The 18232-nt window shown below is 47.4% G+C and overlaps 1 protein-coding gene across 1 annotated transcript in view; it reads right to left on the bottom strand.

The window, feature by feature from the left end:
• Positions 1 to 17321, bottom strand: part of GPATCH1 (G-patch domain containing 1) — a 48189-nt gene extending 30868 nt beyond the window's left edge. Inside the window, exons 1-8 of the mRNA XM_512571.8 lie at positions 16911 to 17321; positions 9920 to 10054; positions 7319 to 7404; positions 4670 to 4830; positions 3920 to 4017; positions 2369 to 2427; positions 1740 to 1979; positions 282 to 429 (exon numbers count right to left, since the gene is read on the bottom strand). Coding sequence (XP_512571.3) covers positions 282 to 429; positions 1740 to 1979; positions 2369 to 2427; positions 3920 to 4017; positions 4670 to 4830; positions 7319 to 7404; positions 9920 to 10054; positions 16911 to 16983 — 1000 coding nt within the window. The 5' untranslated portion in view covers positions 16984 to 17321. The remainder of the gene's footprint in view (positions 1 to 281; positions 430 to 1739; positions 1980 to 2368; positions 2428 to 3919; positions 4018 to 4669; positions 4831 to 7318; positions 7405 to 9919; positions 10055 to 16910) is intronic.
• Between the last annotated feature and the right edge of the window lie 911 nt (positions 17322 to 18232).

The following is an 18232-nucleotide window of genomic DNA, read 5'->3' as shown; positions in this document are numbered from 1 at the left end:
ACCAGCCATGTGGTCACTGGTCCAGGCATTCCTCTTTCCCTGATTACAGACCTCTCCCTCCCTCCCACCTGGGCCCCACCTTGACAGCTGGCTTTGGCCTTGGCCAGGTCTGAATCCTGCGTTTGTTTCACTTCCCATGCTGGGCCTCGCTTCTTTGTTTTGTTTCTTACCGTGACCTTGACCAACAACAGAGGCTGGTGCTCCTGTATCGCTCTTGCAGCCCCTCCTTCCTGATACCCTGACACTTGGTCCTGCCATTAGGTTTGTGGCTGTCGAATTACCTTTCTGGTTTTTATACTGCCTGGGTGCTGTCCAGCCATAGAGTCCGTCTCCAGGCTCCTCGTCCTTCAGAACAGTGTCATACTTGGATAGAGTTTCTGTGGCATAGATATCATCATCTTCCTCTTCCAGGGCACCTACACCAAAAGCCTTTAAAAAACAAGGTTTCAAACTGAGCACAGGTGTTAGGGTATGTCTGGGATCTTCACGGATAAAGCTACTTTAAGGATGTGATTGGAAACCAAGTTAGCACTTCAAGATCACCAAGAGAGAAGTGAACGGGGGTCCCAGATCGACCAACACACACACAAGTTTTCTGGAAAACAGTGACCAGAGGTGAATGCCATGTCCCTACTGCCAACACTGCCCTCCAGTCCCCACAACAGCCATGGCTCCAGGTCCCCGCACAGGAAGAAGAGTGGAGAACAAAGCCAAGCAGCAGTGCAGGGGTGGAAATGTGGCTTCCAAGAGGAGAAAGGAAGAAATGTTCATCAACTGATCAATGCGGCCTGGGCCAACGCTGGTGGCTGGGGTCTAAGGGCCGCTGCTACTCTACTGCCCGCTGGAAGAACTCCTACTCTCTGCGGAAAGGAGCCTCTAACAAGTAGCATTTTTGTTTAAAAGACTGAAAAAAAAAACACGTTTATAAAAAGAAAAGGTGGGCCGGGCGCAGTGGCTCACGCCTGTAATCCCAGCACTTTGGGAGGCCGAGGCGGGTGGATCACCTGAGGTCAGGAGGTCAAGACCAGCCTGACCAACATGGAGAAACCCCATCTCTACTAAAAATACAAAATTAGCCAGGGTGGTGGCACATGCCTGTAATCTCAGCTAGTCGGGAGGCTGAGGCAGGAGAATCGCTTCAACCTGGGAGGTGGAGGTTGCGGTGAGCCGAGATCGCGCCATTGCACTCCAGCCTGGGCAACAAGAGTCAAACTCTGTCTCAAAAAAAAAAAAAAAAAGAAAGAAAGAAAGAAAAGGTGGCCAGGCGCAGTGGCTCATGCCTGTAATCCCAGCACTTTGGGAGGCTGAGGCAGGTGGATCATCTGAAGTCAGGAGTTCGAGACCAGCCTGGCCAACATGGTGAAACCCCGTCTCTACTAAAAATACAAAAATTAGTTGGGCATGGTGGCACATGCCTATAATCCCAGCTATTCAGGAGGCTGAGGCAGGAGAATCACTTGAACCCAGGAGACAGAGGTTGCAGGAAGCCAAGATCGCACCACTGCACTCCAGCCTGGGTAACAGAGTGAAACCCCCTCTCAAAAAAAAACAGAAATGGTAATAATGAAATGGCAAAGTCACCATTTTAAAAATGCATTTTAAGAAAGAATCTTTGACCTGATTCCACTTGAGGATTGGGGGGAAAAAAAAGAAAATAAAGAACCTCTAAAAAGAAGAAAGAAAGAAAGTAGACTCATTTATCAATGACTCCCCCTTTATAAAATAGAAAATAATTTTACCTGGCCTGAAATTCCCAATTTTCTTCCTTTATTCAGTCCAATTTCTCCAAGATCGCCAGCTCTCTCAGAACCACCACTGAAAAGATTAAAATGTTCTCCCGAAGTTCCAAACAGTGCCTGGTGGGGATCCAGGCCCTTGTAAGCCAGACCATGCACATTATCTTTAGGTGTGAAATCCACAGGTGTGACATCTTTGGGTGCAAAGGTCACATTATCAGGCAAGTAGTCATCATCTTCACCCTATTTCCGTTTAAAGTGGAATTAAGGTGAGTCACTGAATGATGCAAAGTAAACCCACAAAATACTAATTGAAAACGCAGTGATTAATGCCACACAGAACAATTAGCAAACTTTCATTGGTGCTGTTACAAATGACTAAATCACTTTCTGGCACAAAGGATGCTAACACCAACTCCATTTTATGAAGCTGAACAGACCTGGGTATCTGTGGTGCTGGCATGTTGCTGAATATGTATGCTGATATAATGAGGATAGCTTTAGGGTATGAGTATTTCACTGTATAGTTATTGGATCTGATTTCTAAAATTGTCTCCAACCCTAAAATTTCACAGTCATACAGAAACAGGTGCTGTTGTACCAAAGTGAAGGTCAGTCAGACCGTGCAATACCTCAGATCCTTCCGAGCTTCCAGGGGGTAATGCACAGCCATAGATTTTGACTCCAGGATCTAGAAAAGAGATTTCAAATGCAATAGTCATGAGTGACTACAAATAGAAAACCCCGACCAGGCCGGGCGCGGTGGATCACACCTGTAATCCCAGCACTCTGGGAGGCTGAGGTGAGAGGATCGCTTGAGCCCAGGAGTTCAAGACCAGCCTGGATAACATAGTGAGATTCCGCCTCCACAAAAAATTTTTTTAAAAAATGGCTGGGCGCAGCGGCTCATGCCTGTAATCCCAGTACTTTGGGAGGCTGAGGCGGGGTGGATCACGAGGTCGGGAGTTGGAGACCAGCCTGACCAACATGGAGAAACCCCGTCTCTACAAAAAATACAAAAAAAAATAGCCAGGCATGGTGGCGCAAGCCTGTAATCCCAGCTACTCAGGAGGCTGAGGCAGGAGAATCGCTTGAACCGGGAAGCAGAGGTTGCAGTGAGCCGAGATCGCGCATTGTACTTCAGCCTGGGCAACAAGAGCGAAACTCCATCTCAAAAAAAAAAAAAAAAAAAAAAAAACCTCACTGATAACTCTTCAGAGGTACATGGGTACATTTATAAAATGTGCTACAGCATTATGGTGAGAGGCAGATAACTGGGAATTGTTTTAGAAACAGGGTCTCGCCCTGTCACCCAGGCTGAAGTACAGCAGCATGATCATAGCTCACTGTAGCCTCAACCTTCTGGACTAAAGCCATCCTCCCACCTCACTCTCCTGAGTCGTAGCTGGGACTACAGGTGCACTCCACCACACCTGGCTAATTTTGGTATATTTGGTAGAGGCAGGGTTTCACCGTGTTGCCCAGGCTGGTCTCAAACACCTGGGCTCAAAGATAATCTCACCTCAGCATCCCAAAGTGCCAGGATTATGGGTATGAGTCACTGCACCCAGCCAGGAATCATTTTCTACCAGCACCTGCCCTACCTAGCAGTAATGTGCTCAATGAGTAACCAATACTGCCCCACGGCATAAGGAACCCAAAAGAAATGACTGTTGCCCTCAAAGAGTCACTTACAGTCTGGCTGGGGAGACTCAGGGCAAGAAATAAGGAACAGGTAATAATGTTAAACTGTGACAGCTTGGGGGAGGGTAGGAAACATGAACTCTCACATGCTGCTGGCAGAAGCATAAACTAGCACAGCCTTTCTGGAAGCTGTCATGCATTACACATAAAAAGCCTTAGAAGACACACATACCACTGGGCCCAGCTATTTCGTTTATTGGAATTTGCTCAGGCAATCCTCAGCCTGGGCCTGGGCAACATGGCAAAACCCCGTCTCTACAAAAAATACAAAAAATTAGCCTGGCATAGTGGCACATGCCTGTGGTCCCAGCTACTTGCGGGGCTAACGTGGAAGGATCACTTGAGCCCAGGAGGTCAAGGCTGCAGTATGCCGGGATCACACCACTGCACTCCAGCCTGGGCGACAGAGCAAGACCCTGTCTCAAAAAAAAAAAAGTACGCTGCAGCAGTGATAACAGTTAATCAATTAACATACACACCAGGTTTCTGTCGGCGTGGCCGTCTCTTTACTCGAGGACCAACTCCTTGTCCTTCTTTCCAACCCATTTTTCTTAGCAATTCGAAACCAACAGATAATCTAGGATAGCAAGGCATTGAAAATGAACTTTTCAAAATAACATTAACAAAGAATATGAAATAAGCGGCTTCTGAGTTCCTGCTCAGTTCCTAGGCCTGTCTTGCCTGGGCCCTTGCCCTCACCCACATTACATCTGGCGTGACCCTGCCATTCCAGCCACAGCAGGCTGCACTGGGGTGCACACCTGAACTGGGGAAGTCAATCAGATGACCTTTCTCCTGGGCCTTTATGATGGGATCACAGGGACTCTAGACAGTCCTTGCTAAGCATGTGGCCTGGGAATCCCTGAAGGTCTAAGGCTGCCATATCAGGCCACAAGCCCAGGAGCACAAGGAGATACACAGAAAGTGAGGGTAGAAGGAGGCAGACAGAGGCGAGGCTATAAGGTCTGGAGGGGTGGTGGGAGAAGTCACTGTAATTCCTAACAGCTCTCCAGCCTCTGAGAGCCCCAGCAGCACAGCTAGTGGCTGGAGTTCTTAATCTCTCCGTGCAATGACAGTGCAAGATCCTTTACGCAAAACCCCCTTTTTCACTTAGACTTTGAGCCTAAGAAGGCTTGTCTCACTTGCAATCAAACTATCCCTCAGCAAGAGAATCATACGTATGCAAAACACCGGTGCTAAGATCATGACAGTCAGAAGGAAATGCTCACTTTGCTGGCGTTATGAGGTCATCAAGGAAGGTGGCTCCAGGAATAGGGGCAGTGGCAGCGGCCAACTGCCTAGCCTTTTCTCGTATTCTGTCTTTGGTTTTGGAGGCAAAATCGTCTGTGGTGACAATCGCTTTAGGTGCTATCCCAAATTCACTAAGATCCTTCAAAAAAATTCAAACAGAATTACATTATTTGGAAAGTGACTATACACAATACATCACATAGTTTTATTTCTGTTAAAAAAAAAGTTAAAACTACAAAATTTCGTTCTGGATCAGCAGAGTGACAGACATACACACTGACTTTATTTTTTATTTATTTATTTTTTTGAGACAGAGTTTCTCTCTTGTTGCCCAGGCCGGAGTGCAGTGGTGCAATCTGGGCTCACTGCAACCTCCACCTCCCGGGTTCAAGTGATTCTCCTGCCTCAGCCTCCCAAGTAGCTGGGATTACAGGCACACACCACCATGCCTGGCTAACTTTTTGTGTTTTTAGTATAGATGGGGTTTCACTATGTTGGTCAGGCTGGTCTCGAACTCCTGACCTCAGGTGATCCACCCGCCTCAGCCTCCCAAAGTGCTGGGATTACAGGCATGAGCCACCGTGCCCCGCCTCACACTGACTTTAGAACCTCATCCTCACACAAGGTAAAGCCAGTGGCCAAGGGCAGGGCATGATAGTCGCTGCTCATTAGGGCCACCCCGAGCATGACCAAACTGGGAAGACAGGAAGTAATGGCCGTGTTCTTCTCGACAGTATCTCAAAGGTCAGCGTGAAAGAGACAAAGCCTGGAGTTCCAGCCAGCAAGCATTCACAAGTGTGAGTGCCAGGCCTAGAGTCAGGTGCCTTTGCCTTTACTGGAGCAGATGTTGCTGGCTGCCTGTCCAACCATTGGCACGTTTCCTCTTTCCTTGCAGAGTCCTGATGTTGTCTAGGCACCTGCCTTCCTCTGCACCGCCACACACTGCAGGAGTGGTACTCCCAGTGTTGGGGAGGCAGGATTACGAAGTGGGGCTTTGTGTCTTATCTAAGCCAGTCATTTTGATCCCACTTTCCTTGCCAGGGACTGCGTTAGGAATGGGCATGTAAAACAATTTGTGCAAGCAAATGTAGAGAAAATTCATAGTAGGACTTATATGAAAGGCTACTTTGCTTTTAAGAAAAGAGACTGCCGGGTGCGGTGGCTCACACCTGTAATCCCAGCACTTTGGGAGGCCGAGGTGGGTGGATCACCTGAGGTCAGGAGTCCGAGACCAGCCTGGCCAATATGGTGAAACCCCGTCTCTACTAAAAATACAAAAATTAGCCAGGCATGGTGGTGCACACGCCTGTAATCCCAGCTACTCGGGGGAAGCTGAGGCAGGAGAATCACTTGAACCTGGCAAGCAGAGGTTGCAGTGAGCCGAGATAGCGCCACTGCACTCCAGCCTGGGCAAGAGAGCAAAACTCCGTCTCAGGAAAAAAAAAAAAAGAAAAGAAAAGGGACAAGAGGAAAGTTCTCTTGAACAACGTCATCCTGGATGTGCCACCTGGAACTACTACAGCCATTTTGCAATCATGAGGAGAGGTAGTATAAGGACAAGCTGCCAACAGAAGACTGAGAAGAGAGAGCCTGGGGTCTCAGCACATCTAGACTTCTTGCTACATGAGATATGTTTCCTTCTAGATGATGCTACTCAAAAAAAGAATGAGACTTCCTTCCCTCTTACCTGCAGCCTCGCACATGCTGATATAAATGTTTTCTTTAATCTTTTTTTTTCCTTCAACTTTTAAGTTCCAGGGTACATGTGCAGGATGTGCAGGTTTGTTACACAGGTAAACGTGTGTCATGGAGGTTTGCTGCACAGATCAACCCATCACCTAGGTATTAAGCCCAGCATGCATTAGCTATTCTTCCTGATGCTCTCCCTCCCTATTTAATCTTTATCAAGGGTGAATCCGCGACCAGGTTTTAAGGTAGCAGAAGTTTAATTTTAGTGCAGTCACTCACAGTTCTTTACTGCAGTGTGCCTGAGAGTTACTGTGGAAAGCTGCAGACCCAGCACCATGGATACTGAGCTTTTGAGGCAATGGAGGCTTTTTTTTTTTTTTTTTTTTTTCTTGAGACGGAGTCTGCTCTGTCGCCCAGGCTGGAGTGCAGTGGCGCAATCTCAGCTCACTGCAAGCTCTGCCTCCTGGGTTCACGCCATTCTCCTGCCTCAGCCTCCCGAGTAGCTGGGACTACAGGGGCCCGCCACCACACCCGGCTAATTTTTTGTATTTTGTTTAGTAGAGACGGGTTTTCACCGTGTTAGCCAGGATGGTCTTGATCTCCTGACCTCGTGATCCGCCTGTCTCGGCCTCCCAAAGTGCTGGGATTACAGGCGTGAGCCACCGCGCCCAGCCACAAGGCTTTTCAAGTAAATTGCCTGTATATGACTTTCCCCTTACACTCTTGATTTTAGAAATTGGCCCCAGTATAAAATGCTCCTCCAATGAACAAGACTCTACTGATGTACAGGACACTGCACATCAAATACCTAAAAGATAAAGCCTTACAAACAAAGAGGAAATCGTACATTGGACCTTCTGGGGAGAGAGAAGGCACTTACAGCAACCAACTAGACCTGTCCCACCAGCTAATTGGCAATTAAAGTTTTGCACACGCACCTCTTCATCCATAAAATCTTCAGGACCAAGAACAGATTTGTCTGCTCTGTTCTGTCGTGAAGACACAAAGGTAGAGGGTGTCCATCCTGGAAAAAAAAGAGTTTAGAACTTTACAATCCTAGAGAGTATTTGGGTCTATGAGTAAATGATTAAATAACATGTATGGACTTGAAATTCCCAATAACTATAAACTCTTAGCTACTTCCCATCTCAGTGCTTATATAGACGTAATTATTCCACATAAATTTCTTATTAATCCCTGTATCCCCTGATGTAAAACTTAGTGGATACATTAAGGTTTCCCCATAAGAAAGTGAAACCAAGAGATATAGAATTACACATTGAAAGTTAAACTGTGAAATGAACACAAGCAGATCTGAGCTGACAGATGCAAGGTCACCTTAAAATGCAGGACGTGAGACCAGCAACCTCCACTGGCATATTAACATATCTAAAGAAATGATGTCATCGCTTCTAGGCCTTTTGGCTAAGATCAAGTGTAAAGATATGATGTCAAGGTGTTTTAATCAGTCACAATGGATAAAGAGAGAGTAACAGAAGGAATCCAGGCAACATTCACAGTACCCTGGCCAAAGACTCAACCTGGCAGGTCCAACGGCAATGGCTCTGCCAGTCCCCCAGTTTCAACAGACACTGGAATCCTGTAACCAATGGCCTTGTTCCCTGACCACGGTTACCGAGCATGTGCCACGTCCACAAACAGGGAATGCTCTGGAGGTCACATATGTCTGTAACCTCTGCACATAAAGTTGTTTAGTTTTCTCTAAGAGGGTTGCACCTCCTTCCTGATTCTCTCCAAGGGCCCTGTGAGCTGAGGCATCTGGGGAAGGTCTACTCTCAGTAGGTGCACCACTGCACTAAAGCCTGGGTGACAGAGTGAGACCCTGTCTCAAAAAATAAATCAATTAATTAAATAAAATGGTAAGGCCGGGCATGGTGGCTCACGCCTGTAATCCCAGCACTTGGGGAAGCTGAGGCGGGTGGAACACTTGAGGTCAGGAGTTCGAGACCAGCCTGAACAACATGGTGAAACCCCATCTCTACTAAAATACAAAAATCAGCCGGGTGTGGTGGCGGGCACCTGGGACTAGTCCTAGCTACTCAGGAGGCTGAGGCAGGAGAATCGCTTGAACCCAGGAGGCGGAGGTTGAAGTGAGCCGAGGTCATGCCATTGCACTCCAGCCTGGGCGACAGAGTGAGACTACATCTCAGGAAAAAAAAAAAAAAAAATTATAAAAGATCTAGCCCATCTTTTTCTTGATAATTGCTATGTGAATTAATCAGTTCATCTTCCGTGCTCACTTTGGCAGCACATATAATAAAATCAGTTCATCTTCCATTCATAACTGAGATATAGAAAGCCATTTCTTCCAGTTCAAAAAAATGCTTCTAGATTAACATATCTTAAAACATACAATACTTTAAACAACTTGGCATTTATAAAAGTACATAACATAAAAGATTTAACTGACTTTTCCCCAGGTAGAGAGCACTGAGGAGCCAGTCTTGCTGTGGTCCCCAGTGTCTGAAGAGGGCACCTGGTGACTCTTCCCTCAGCACTAACGCCATGCTGGCTCCTTAACCTCTCTGACCCTTGGTGGCGTCATCTGCAAGATCCCTGTGACACCTGCCCTCTTCACTCACTGAGTCACGAGAGACAGTCAATGATTAACTGAAAGACTCTGTTTAAGAGTATTTCGTGAATGGCAAGACACAATAAAAACCAAAGTCATTATCATCATTTAATCATCTGATTAGGAGGTATGCATTTTTTTACAAAGTGAAAGAAAACTCTTTAACCATAAGGTTGCAATCAATGAACAAGATACAAGTTGACTCTGGAAACATCCAAATATCCAAAGAACACAAGAGATTACAGTGTATGTTCAGAGAAAGCTGAGCGCAGTGGCTCACACCTGTAATCCCAGCACTTTGGGAGGCCAAGACAGGCGGATCACTTGAGGCCAGGAGTTAGAGACCACACTGGCCAACATAGTGAAACCCTGTCTCTATAAAAATACAAAAAAATTAGCTGGGCATGGTGGCAGGCGCCTGTAATTCCACCTACTCGGGAGGCTGAGGCAGGAGAATCGCTTGAACCCGGGAGGCGGAGGTTGCAGTGAGCCAAGATCACACCACTGCCCTCCAGCCTGGGCAACAGTGCAAGACTCCATCGCAAAAAAAAAAAAAGCAAAGGTGGCCGGGTGCAGTGGCTCACACCTGCAATCCCAGCACTTTTGGAGGCCAAGGTGGGCAGATCACTCAAGGTCAAGACTTTGAGACCAGCCTGGCCAACATGGTGAAACTCCTGTCTCTACTAAAAGTATTTTTTTTTAAATTAGCCAGGCGTAGTGGCATGCGCCTGTAATCCCAGCTAATTGGAAGGCTGAGGCAGGAGAATCGCTTAACCTAGGAGGCGGAGGTTGCAGTAAGCCAAGATCACACAACAGCACTCCAGCCTGGGCGACAGAGCGAGACTCTGTCTCAAAATTAAAAAAAAAAAAAAGCAAGGGTGAGGGAGAATCAATATTTTGATCATTTGCTTTAATGGTATAATAGCTACAATTAGGAAAATCATACCTTCTTTTGAGCCAACAGTATTGAAGTATCCAGCAGAGAAACCTCCGCTAAAGGCCCCGTGGAATCGTTTATACCTTCCTTTTTCATCTCTGACAGTCTGATCCTGAAGAGGGATTGGTTTCTTTGGTCTTTCACCTAAAAAAAAAAAAAAAAGTTTTTTAAGAAAAAGAGAGGAGATGGTCGGTTCAAATTTAGGGAAAATGTCACTTTTTAAATATCATAAACTGTTTACTTCTTATAATTCAAATATAATCATTTAAATTGTTATTCCTAGACTTCACTACTTTATATAGCCTAGAAAACAATATATTTTATAAGCTTATGTAATAATGATTGCCCTCTTTTCCCACTAAATTCCATTACAAAACCTGGTCAACATGGCAAAATCCCGGCTCTACTAACAAATACAAAAATTAACCGGGCGTGGTGGCAGACGTCTGTAATCCCAGCTACTTAGGAGGCTGAGGCAGGAGAATCGCTTGAACCTGAGAGGTGGAGGTTGCAGTGAGCCGAGATCACACCACTGCACTCCAGCCTGGGAGACACAGCGAGACTTCTCCCCCCCAAAAAAAAAAAAAAAAAAAAAATTATAATGTCAGGAGAGTTCCGACAGATGAAATTGAAATCTCCTGGCTTCAAATGAAGGGCGCAGAAGCTGGGGTGGCACTTGGCAAGGAGAGATACACTTCCATACCTCTTCTAGAACTTCACACCATCCCTGAATCCGGCATTTTTCCTTTGGTATTGCCTATTTTCCCTGACTCCTAAGAGTTTCCTTAATTTCTGTGAATCTCCTGATTCCACAGTGTTCTTTAAACCTATTCCTTTTCCTACTTTGTTAAAAGGGCTGGGTTGAGACATCACACAAGCAAGGGAATTTAATCTAATACATTTTAGGCCTAGCCTAACAATTCCTTAGGTTTAAACTCCCAGGTACTATGGCACAAATTACTGCCTCGTTTTATCAACTACAATTCAAATCCTGAATTTATTCAAATTTTTTTAAAAAATAAAAAAAATCAAGTTATTTTCAAAAGTTCACAAGAGGAAGTAGGTTATACAGTGGTTAAGGGTATGAGTTAAGGGTGAGAGTCACAGTGGAGTTTCAAGCCAACTCCCTTTACTAGCGCTGGACTTTGGTCAGCCTTGACTCTCTGTGCCTCAATTTACTTATCTGTAAAATAGAAATGGCATTAATGGTAACAGTTATTTCATGGAGTTGTTAGGCAAATTAAATGCCTATAAAGTACTTAACAAGAAGAGGGAGACACAAGAAATACTTTTTTTTTTTTTTTTTGAGATGCAGTCTCTGTCACCCATGCTGGAGTGCAGTGGCATGATCTTGGCTCACTGCAACTTCTGCTTCCTGGGCTCAAGTGGTTCTCCTGCCTCAGCCTCCCAAGTAGCTGGGATTACAGGTATGAGCGACCACGCCCAGCCAAGAGCCCAGGTTTAAAGACCTAGAGATCTGAATTCAAATCCCCTTCTACTACTTGTTAAGATTCGTCATCAGCCTGGCGCAATGACTCATGCCTGTAATCCCAGCACTTTGAGAGGCTGAGGCGGGTGGATCACCTGAGGTCAGGAGTTTGAGAACAGCCTGGCCAACAGGGTGAAACCCCGTCTCTACTAAGATACAAAAAATTAGCCAGGCATGGTGGCAGGCACCTGTAATCCCAACTACTCGGGAGGCTGAGGCAGATGAATCGCTTGAACCTAGGAGGAGGAGGTTGCAGTGAGCCAAGATCATGCCATTGCACTCTAGCCTGGGTGACAGAGTGAGATTCTGTCTCAAAAAAAAAAAAAAATTTGTCGTCTTGAACAAGTTACTTCATCACTCTAAGCCTCAGCCTCCACAACTGTAAAATCAAGGTAATAAAGAAGCCCATCTTTGTAGGGTGGTAACGAGGATTAAATATCATACGTAAACAGCTGAGCACAGTCCCTGGCCATGGGGGAAATCAGTTAATATCAGCTACAATGTCTTTTCCCTCTAAAGGACTAAATTACAACTTGGGTCCCACAACCCAAGATGTTCACCATTTCATGGAAATGCAGTACACACACTACATTACTATATATGCACTTGGCATCATTCTTGGCTATGGCAGAGCTTCTCAATCTCAGCATATTTTGTGCTGGAGAATTCTTTGTTGCAGGGGAATGTTCTGTACATTGCAGGATGTTCAGCAGCATCCTGGGCCTATAGCAGCAGCTTATGCCCCACAGGCATGACAACCAAAAAGGTCTCCAGGCATTGCCAACTGTCCCACCGGGCTACGGTAAGAGGGAACAGGTGCTGCCAGTGCTTGGTGCTATTCTTGAGGTGCTTCTGATCTCGAAGGGGAGATAAGATCTGCAGACAACTGAGTGCAACCTGTGGCGGCAGATGATGAGGGCCAAGCAATGTGGCCAACTAACTCCCACAGGTCTCCTGAGCAGGAGGCACCACCTCTAACCAGTGACGGAACAACTCCAGAAAGGAGGTGGGTGGCATTTTAGCCAGGCCATGTCCTAATTACTGCTACTAATGACAACTAATTCCTTCCTTTAGTACATATCATCTCATTTATCATACCCTGATAAGGATACTGATTAAGTAACTTCCCTGAGACTCACTGCTAATAAGCACAAAGGTGAAACTAGATCTCAGCTCTGTCTCCAAGCCAGAGATGCTTCCTATACTGTTCCTTCCTCTCATTCCCTGACCAAAATTTCAACGAGCCCCTGGTTGGCTAATGGTTACATTTTTTTTAAAGGGTGGGGGAGTCAGGTGCAGTGGCTCACACCTGTAATCCCGGCACTTTGAGAGGCCCAGGTAGGAGTGGTTCGAGTCATTAGAAGCAGTGGTTTGAGACCAACCTGGGCAACATAGTGACGCAATGTTTAAAATTAGCCGGGCATGGTGGTGTGCACCTATAGTCCTGGTTACTGGGGGCTGGGGGGTGCTGAGCTGGGAGGATCGCTTGAGCCCAGGTGGCCAAGGCTGCAGTGAGCCATAATCATGCCACTGTACTCCCGCCTGGGGGATAAAGCAAGACTGTCTCAAAAACAAAAACAAAAAGTTGATGAGGGCCTTGCCATGCAAGCAGCCCTTCTAGAGCCGGGGTATAGAAAACTGAACAAAACTCTGCTCCCGTTCTCAGGACACTCCGAGCCCAGCAGAGAAGACCTGCACGTACTGGAGCACTTCTGACAATGAGAAGGTCTGCAACATCAGCCACCGTTAGGAATAAGCAGAATTTTGATAGCTGCAGATAGGGACACAGAGCCACTGACTCCCACCAGTAAACAGAAGGACGGATAAAAGGGCAAAGTCGCTGGGCACAGTGGCCCACGCCTGTAATTCCAGCACTTTGGGAGGCCGAGGCGGGCGGATCACCTGAGGTCAGGAGTTCAAACCCTGCCTCTACTAAAAATACAAAAATTAGCCGGGCGTGGTGGCACGCGCCTGTAAGCTCAGCTACTCAAGAGGCTGAGGCAGGAGAATCGCTTGAACCTGGGAGGCGGTGGTTGCAGTGAGCAAAGATCGTGCCACTGCACTCCAGCCTGGGAGGCAGAGCAAGACTCCATCTCAAAAAAAAAAAAAAAAGGGCAAGGTCAGGTGTATTGAGAAAGTCCAGTCTAACGGGAGGCCAAGGAATGAGCGGAAGATGGAACCAGAAAGGCGGACAGTGCAGGGGGCCTTGAACATAGTGCTGCAGGGTTTATGGTATGTCCTGGGGGTGAGGGAAGCCACAGTTAGTTTTAAGTGTGAGAGTCACAGCATCAAGGAGGAGAAAATTGGCCCTAAAATTAATCTGGGTATAGAATGAGCTGTAGATAAGAATTCTAGAACCAAGTGGAAGTGTCTAAGGAAAGAATAGGTAAGTATCTGGCCCCCTTCTTTCCAGATTAGAAGGCCTATGTGTCTATAAAGTTCAGCCACCGTCACTAGGCTCCCTGGTTAACTCTTAACTAGTAAACCTTTCTGTCAGGGCCAGCAACTTTAATTAAAATAGAGTTCTCCTCTACCAATGCCTGTCTAACCTGTCACTAAAACTTCAAAGCAGGGAGTAAAAATAATTATTAGTCTAGTGTGTTATATCGTAAAATACAGACAGAGTGCATTTAAATTTCAAAGTGCTTAGAAAACTGGCTGGGCATGGTGGCTCACACCTGTAATCCCAGCACTTTGGGAGGCCGAGGCAGGCAGATCACCTGAGGTCAGAAGTTCGAGTCCAGCCTGGCCAACATGGTAAAACCCTGTGTCTACTAAAAATACAAAAATTAGCCGGGCATGGTGGCGGGCACCTATAATCCCAGCTACTCGGGAGGCTGAGGCTGGAGAATCCCTTGAACCTGGGAGGCAGAGGTTGTAGTGAGCCGAGATCGCGCCATTGCACGCCAGCCTGGGTGACAAGAGGGAAACTCTCAAAAAAAAGTGCTTAGAAGACAATGAATCAATCCTCAAAAACTTGTATTACTGAGAAGTTAAAGAATGTTTTTAGTCCAGAAAAACAAAGTCTACAAATCCATGTCCTTTCCTTCTACTTCAAAAGCAAGGTTGGGGGCCACATGCAATGGCTCACGCCTGTAATTCCAACACTTTGGGAGGTGAAGGCAGATGGATTGCTTGACCTAAGGACTTCAAGACCAGCCTGGCCAACATGGCGAAACCCTGTCTCTACTAAAAATACAAAAATTAGCCAGGCGTAGTGGAATGTACCTATAATCCCAGCTACTTGAGAGGCTGAGGCAGGAGAATCGCTTGAACCTGGAAGGCGGAGGTTGCAGTGAGCCGAGATTGCACCACTGCACTCCAGCCTGGACAACAGAGCGAGACTCTGTCACAAAAAAAAAAAAAAAAAAAAAAATGGTTGGGGCCAGGCGTAGAGAGTCACGCCTATAATTCCAACACTTTAAGAAGCTGAGCTGGGAAGACTACTTGAGGCCAGGAGTTCAAGACCAGCCTGAGCAACATAGAAGGATCCCGTCTCTATTTTTTTTTTTTTTTTTTTTTTTTTTTTTTGAGACAGAGTCTCGCTCTGTCGCCCAGGCTGGAGTGCAGTGGCGCCATCTTGGCTCACTGCAAGCTCTGCCTCCCAGTCTCATGATATTCTCCCGCCTCAGCCTCCCGAGTAGCTGGGACTACAGGAGCCCCCCCACCACGCCCAGCTAATTTTTTTTTTTGTATTTTTAGTAGAGACGGGGTTTCACCGTGTTAGCCAGGATGGTTAGGATCTTCTGACTTCGTGATCTGCCCGCCTCGGCCTCCCAAAGTGCTGGGATTACAGGCGTGAGCCACCACGCCCGGCCTCATCTCTATTTTTAAAATGAAAAATGTTGGGCACTGTGGCTCATGTATGCAATCCAGCACTTTGGGAAGCCAAGGTGAGAGCATCGCTTGAGGTCAGGAGTTTGAAACCAGCATGGTCAACACAGCAAGACCCTGTCTCTACAAAAAAAGAACTTGGGATAGTAAGTGTAGAACAGAGATGTCTTAAGAAAATGCAACAGCTGACTTCAAACACATAAAAAGCATTCGGAAGACTAGCCTTTCTCAGCCTTTTGTTTCGTTTGTTTGTTTGTTTGTTACAGACAGAGTCTCACTACAATGCCCAGGCTGGTCTCAAACTCCTGACCTCAAGCGATCCTCCCACCTCAGCCTCCCAGAGTGCTGGGATTACAGGTGTGAACCACTGTGCCTGGCCCCTTTCTCAACCTTTTGTAAGCCGAGGGTAGAAGAAGGGCCAGTATCCAGCAGAAGTTTCCACCAGAACTGTTTGTAGGAAATAAAGGGGGCATAAGTGGAGATATCCCAGAAGTACAATCAACTTGGCAGGATGTGGTCAGGGTGAAAAAAGGGAGGGGACCCCCACCAACAGGAGGTCTGCAAATAAATTGTGGCCCAATGATTCCACCATTCTTCCTCTGCCTTCCCTACAGGGCTAGCACAGCCAACAGCCCTTACTGGACACTCAATACATAACTTGCTGAACAAGTCAAGTCATTAAGTGGAACAGACCAGAAACACAGGAGAGAACCTTGATTCATCTTGCCCCTCACCCCCACATTCCACCAGCAAGTATGGTCAACTCTGCTTTCAAAATATATCTCCACCCAGACCACTACACACCACCACCACTGCTAACTGTCCCATCCATGCCACCATCATCTCCTGACCTCTTTTTGCTAATCTCCCTGCTTCACTCTTACCCATCCCCAACCAGTGTATTCTCAACATCAAAGATAGAATAACATTAAAAATTGGCGGAGCACAGTGGCTCAAGCCTGTAATCCCTGCACTTTGGGAGGCAGAAGCGAGAGGATCACTTGAAGTCAGGAGTTCAAGACCAGCCTGGGAAACAGAGCAAAACCCTGTCTCTAAAAATCATATATATATCCCTCCCTGTGTAATTTCCCATGACCCTAACCCTAACCCTAATCCTGCACTTAGTACAAGATCCAAACTCTTTACCCTACCAAGTAAGATCCAGCCCCTGTCAGCCCCTCTGACATTCTTTTCTACCTGTCTCCCCCGCTGTCGTCTGCTGCAACCATACCCGTCCTGCCTGCCCCTCAATTTCCTAAACTGGCTCCCACTTCAGGGCCTTTGCACTTTATGTTCCTTCTGCCTGAAATGCTTTCCCTCCAGATTTGCTCATGGTTGTTTTCTTCCTCGGTTTCAAGTCTGAGCTCAAACGTCCTCTCTCGGGGAAGACACTGCCTGAGCACCCCCCGCTCTCACACTAGCTATTCCGTCATTTTCTTGTTTCTATCTCGCCGCCCCCTTGTTCGGCCACGCTTGTGTCTCCCGTCCCTGTAAATCTCTCTCTGTCGCTGCAGAAGGTGAGCACCCCGAGAGCGCGGCTAACGCCTCCCTCGCCGCCGTGTTCCCAGCGCTGGGAACGATCTAACAACGGTCCAGCACCGACTTGTGCTTTTGTGGCCCGAATCCTGGGCCCTTGGCCTGTTTTCCACACGCTCCGCCGGCCCACGCGGCCCGCACCTTCTTCCAGAGGCTCCAGCCCGGTCCCATAGCTGACCAGATCCTCTTCGCTGTCACTGTCCCGCGCCGCCATCCTGCTCTTCCGGGCCCCGCCCCCTCGCTACGGCGGCCTTGGCAGGCCAAACGCCTTTCCTCTTTCTCCTCCGCGAACCCCGGTGATGCTGGAAGGCTGGGTCCGCGGGCGGGGGAAGGTGTCCTAGCGGCCCGAGCCTGCGCTCCGGATTCTCAGGCCCATCCTGTGGTAGGCCGTCCCAGGCAGGAATTGCCTCGGAGGATTTGGTAGCCACGACATCCCATCCTAGCCCCGCGATGTGCGGGTGAGGAGGAGACTCCTGGCATAAGCTGGAAGCCACCCAACAGTTCCCTGCCAGGCGACACCGATGCCTGCCCAGCTCCCTACCCCCGTCCCTCGCGCCGGCCCCCTGCCCTGGCAGCAGTCACTGCCCAGCCCCGTCCACTCCCACCGCCCACCCAGCCACCTCCAGGGAAATGGCTGAGCTCCCAGATTTCATGCTCGCCCCGTGGGGCTTCGCTTTATTTTTATTATTATTATTTTTTACTTTTATTTTGGGTTCAGGGGTACATGTGCAAGTTTGTTATATAGGTAAATTGCATGTCGCAAGGGATTTGGGTTACAGATTATTTCCTCCCCAGGTAATAAGCATAGTACCCAATAGGTAGTTTTTCCGATCCTCACCCTCCTCGTACCTTCCACCCTCAAGTAGGTCCACCCTCAAGTAGGCCCTGGTGTTATTCCCTTTTTTTTTTTTTTTTTTTTTTTTTGAGACAGAGTCTCGCTCTGTCGCCCAGGCTGGAGTGCAGTGGCCGCGATCTCAGCTCACTGCAACCTCCGCCTCCCAGATTCAAGTGATTCTCCTGCCTCAGCCTCCTGATAGCTAGGATTATAAGCGTCCACCCCACCAAGCCCTGCTAAATTTTTGTTTGTTTGTTTGGTTGGTTGTTGTGGTGGTTTTTTTTTTTTTTTCTTGAGACAGTTTCACTCTTGTTGACCAGGCTGGAGTGCAATGGCACGATCTCAGCTCACCTCAACCTCCGCCTCCCGGGTTCAAGCGATTCTCCTGCCTCAGCCTCCCTCGTAGGTGGGATTACAGACATGCGCCACTATGTCTGGCTAATTTTGTATTTTTTTTTTTAGTAGAGACGGGGTTTGTCCATGTTGGTCAGGCTGGTCTCGAACTCCCCACCTCAGGTGATCCATCCACCTTGACCTCCCAAAGTGCTGGGATTACAGATGTGAGCCACCGCGCCCGGCCATTTTTTTTTTTTTTTTTTTTTTTGTATTTTTAGTAGAGACTGGGTTT

Source organism: Pan troglodytes, chromosome 20 (assembly GCF_028858775.2).
Source record: "Pan troglodytes isolate AG18354 chromosome 20, NHGRI_mPanTro3-v2.0_pri, whole genome shotgun sequence".
Classification (NCBI taxonomy): Eukaryota; Metazoa; Chordata; class Mammalia; order Primates; family Hominidae; genus Pan; species Pan troglodytes.
This window is presented reverse-complemented; position numbering and strand designations above follow the sequence as displayed.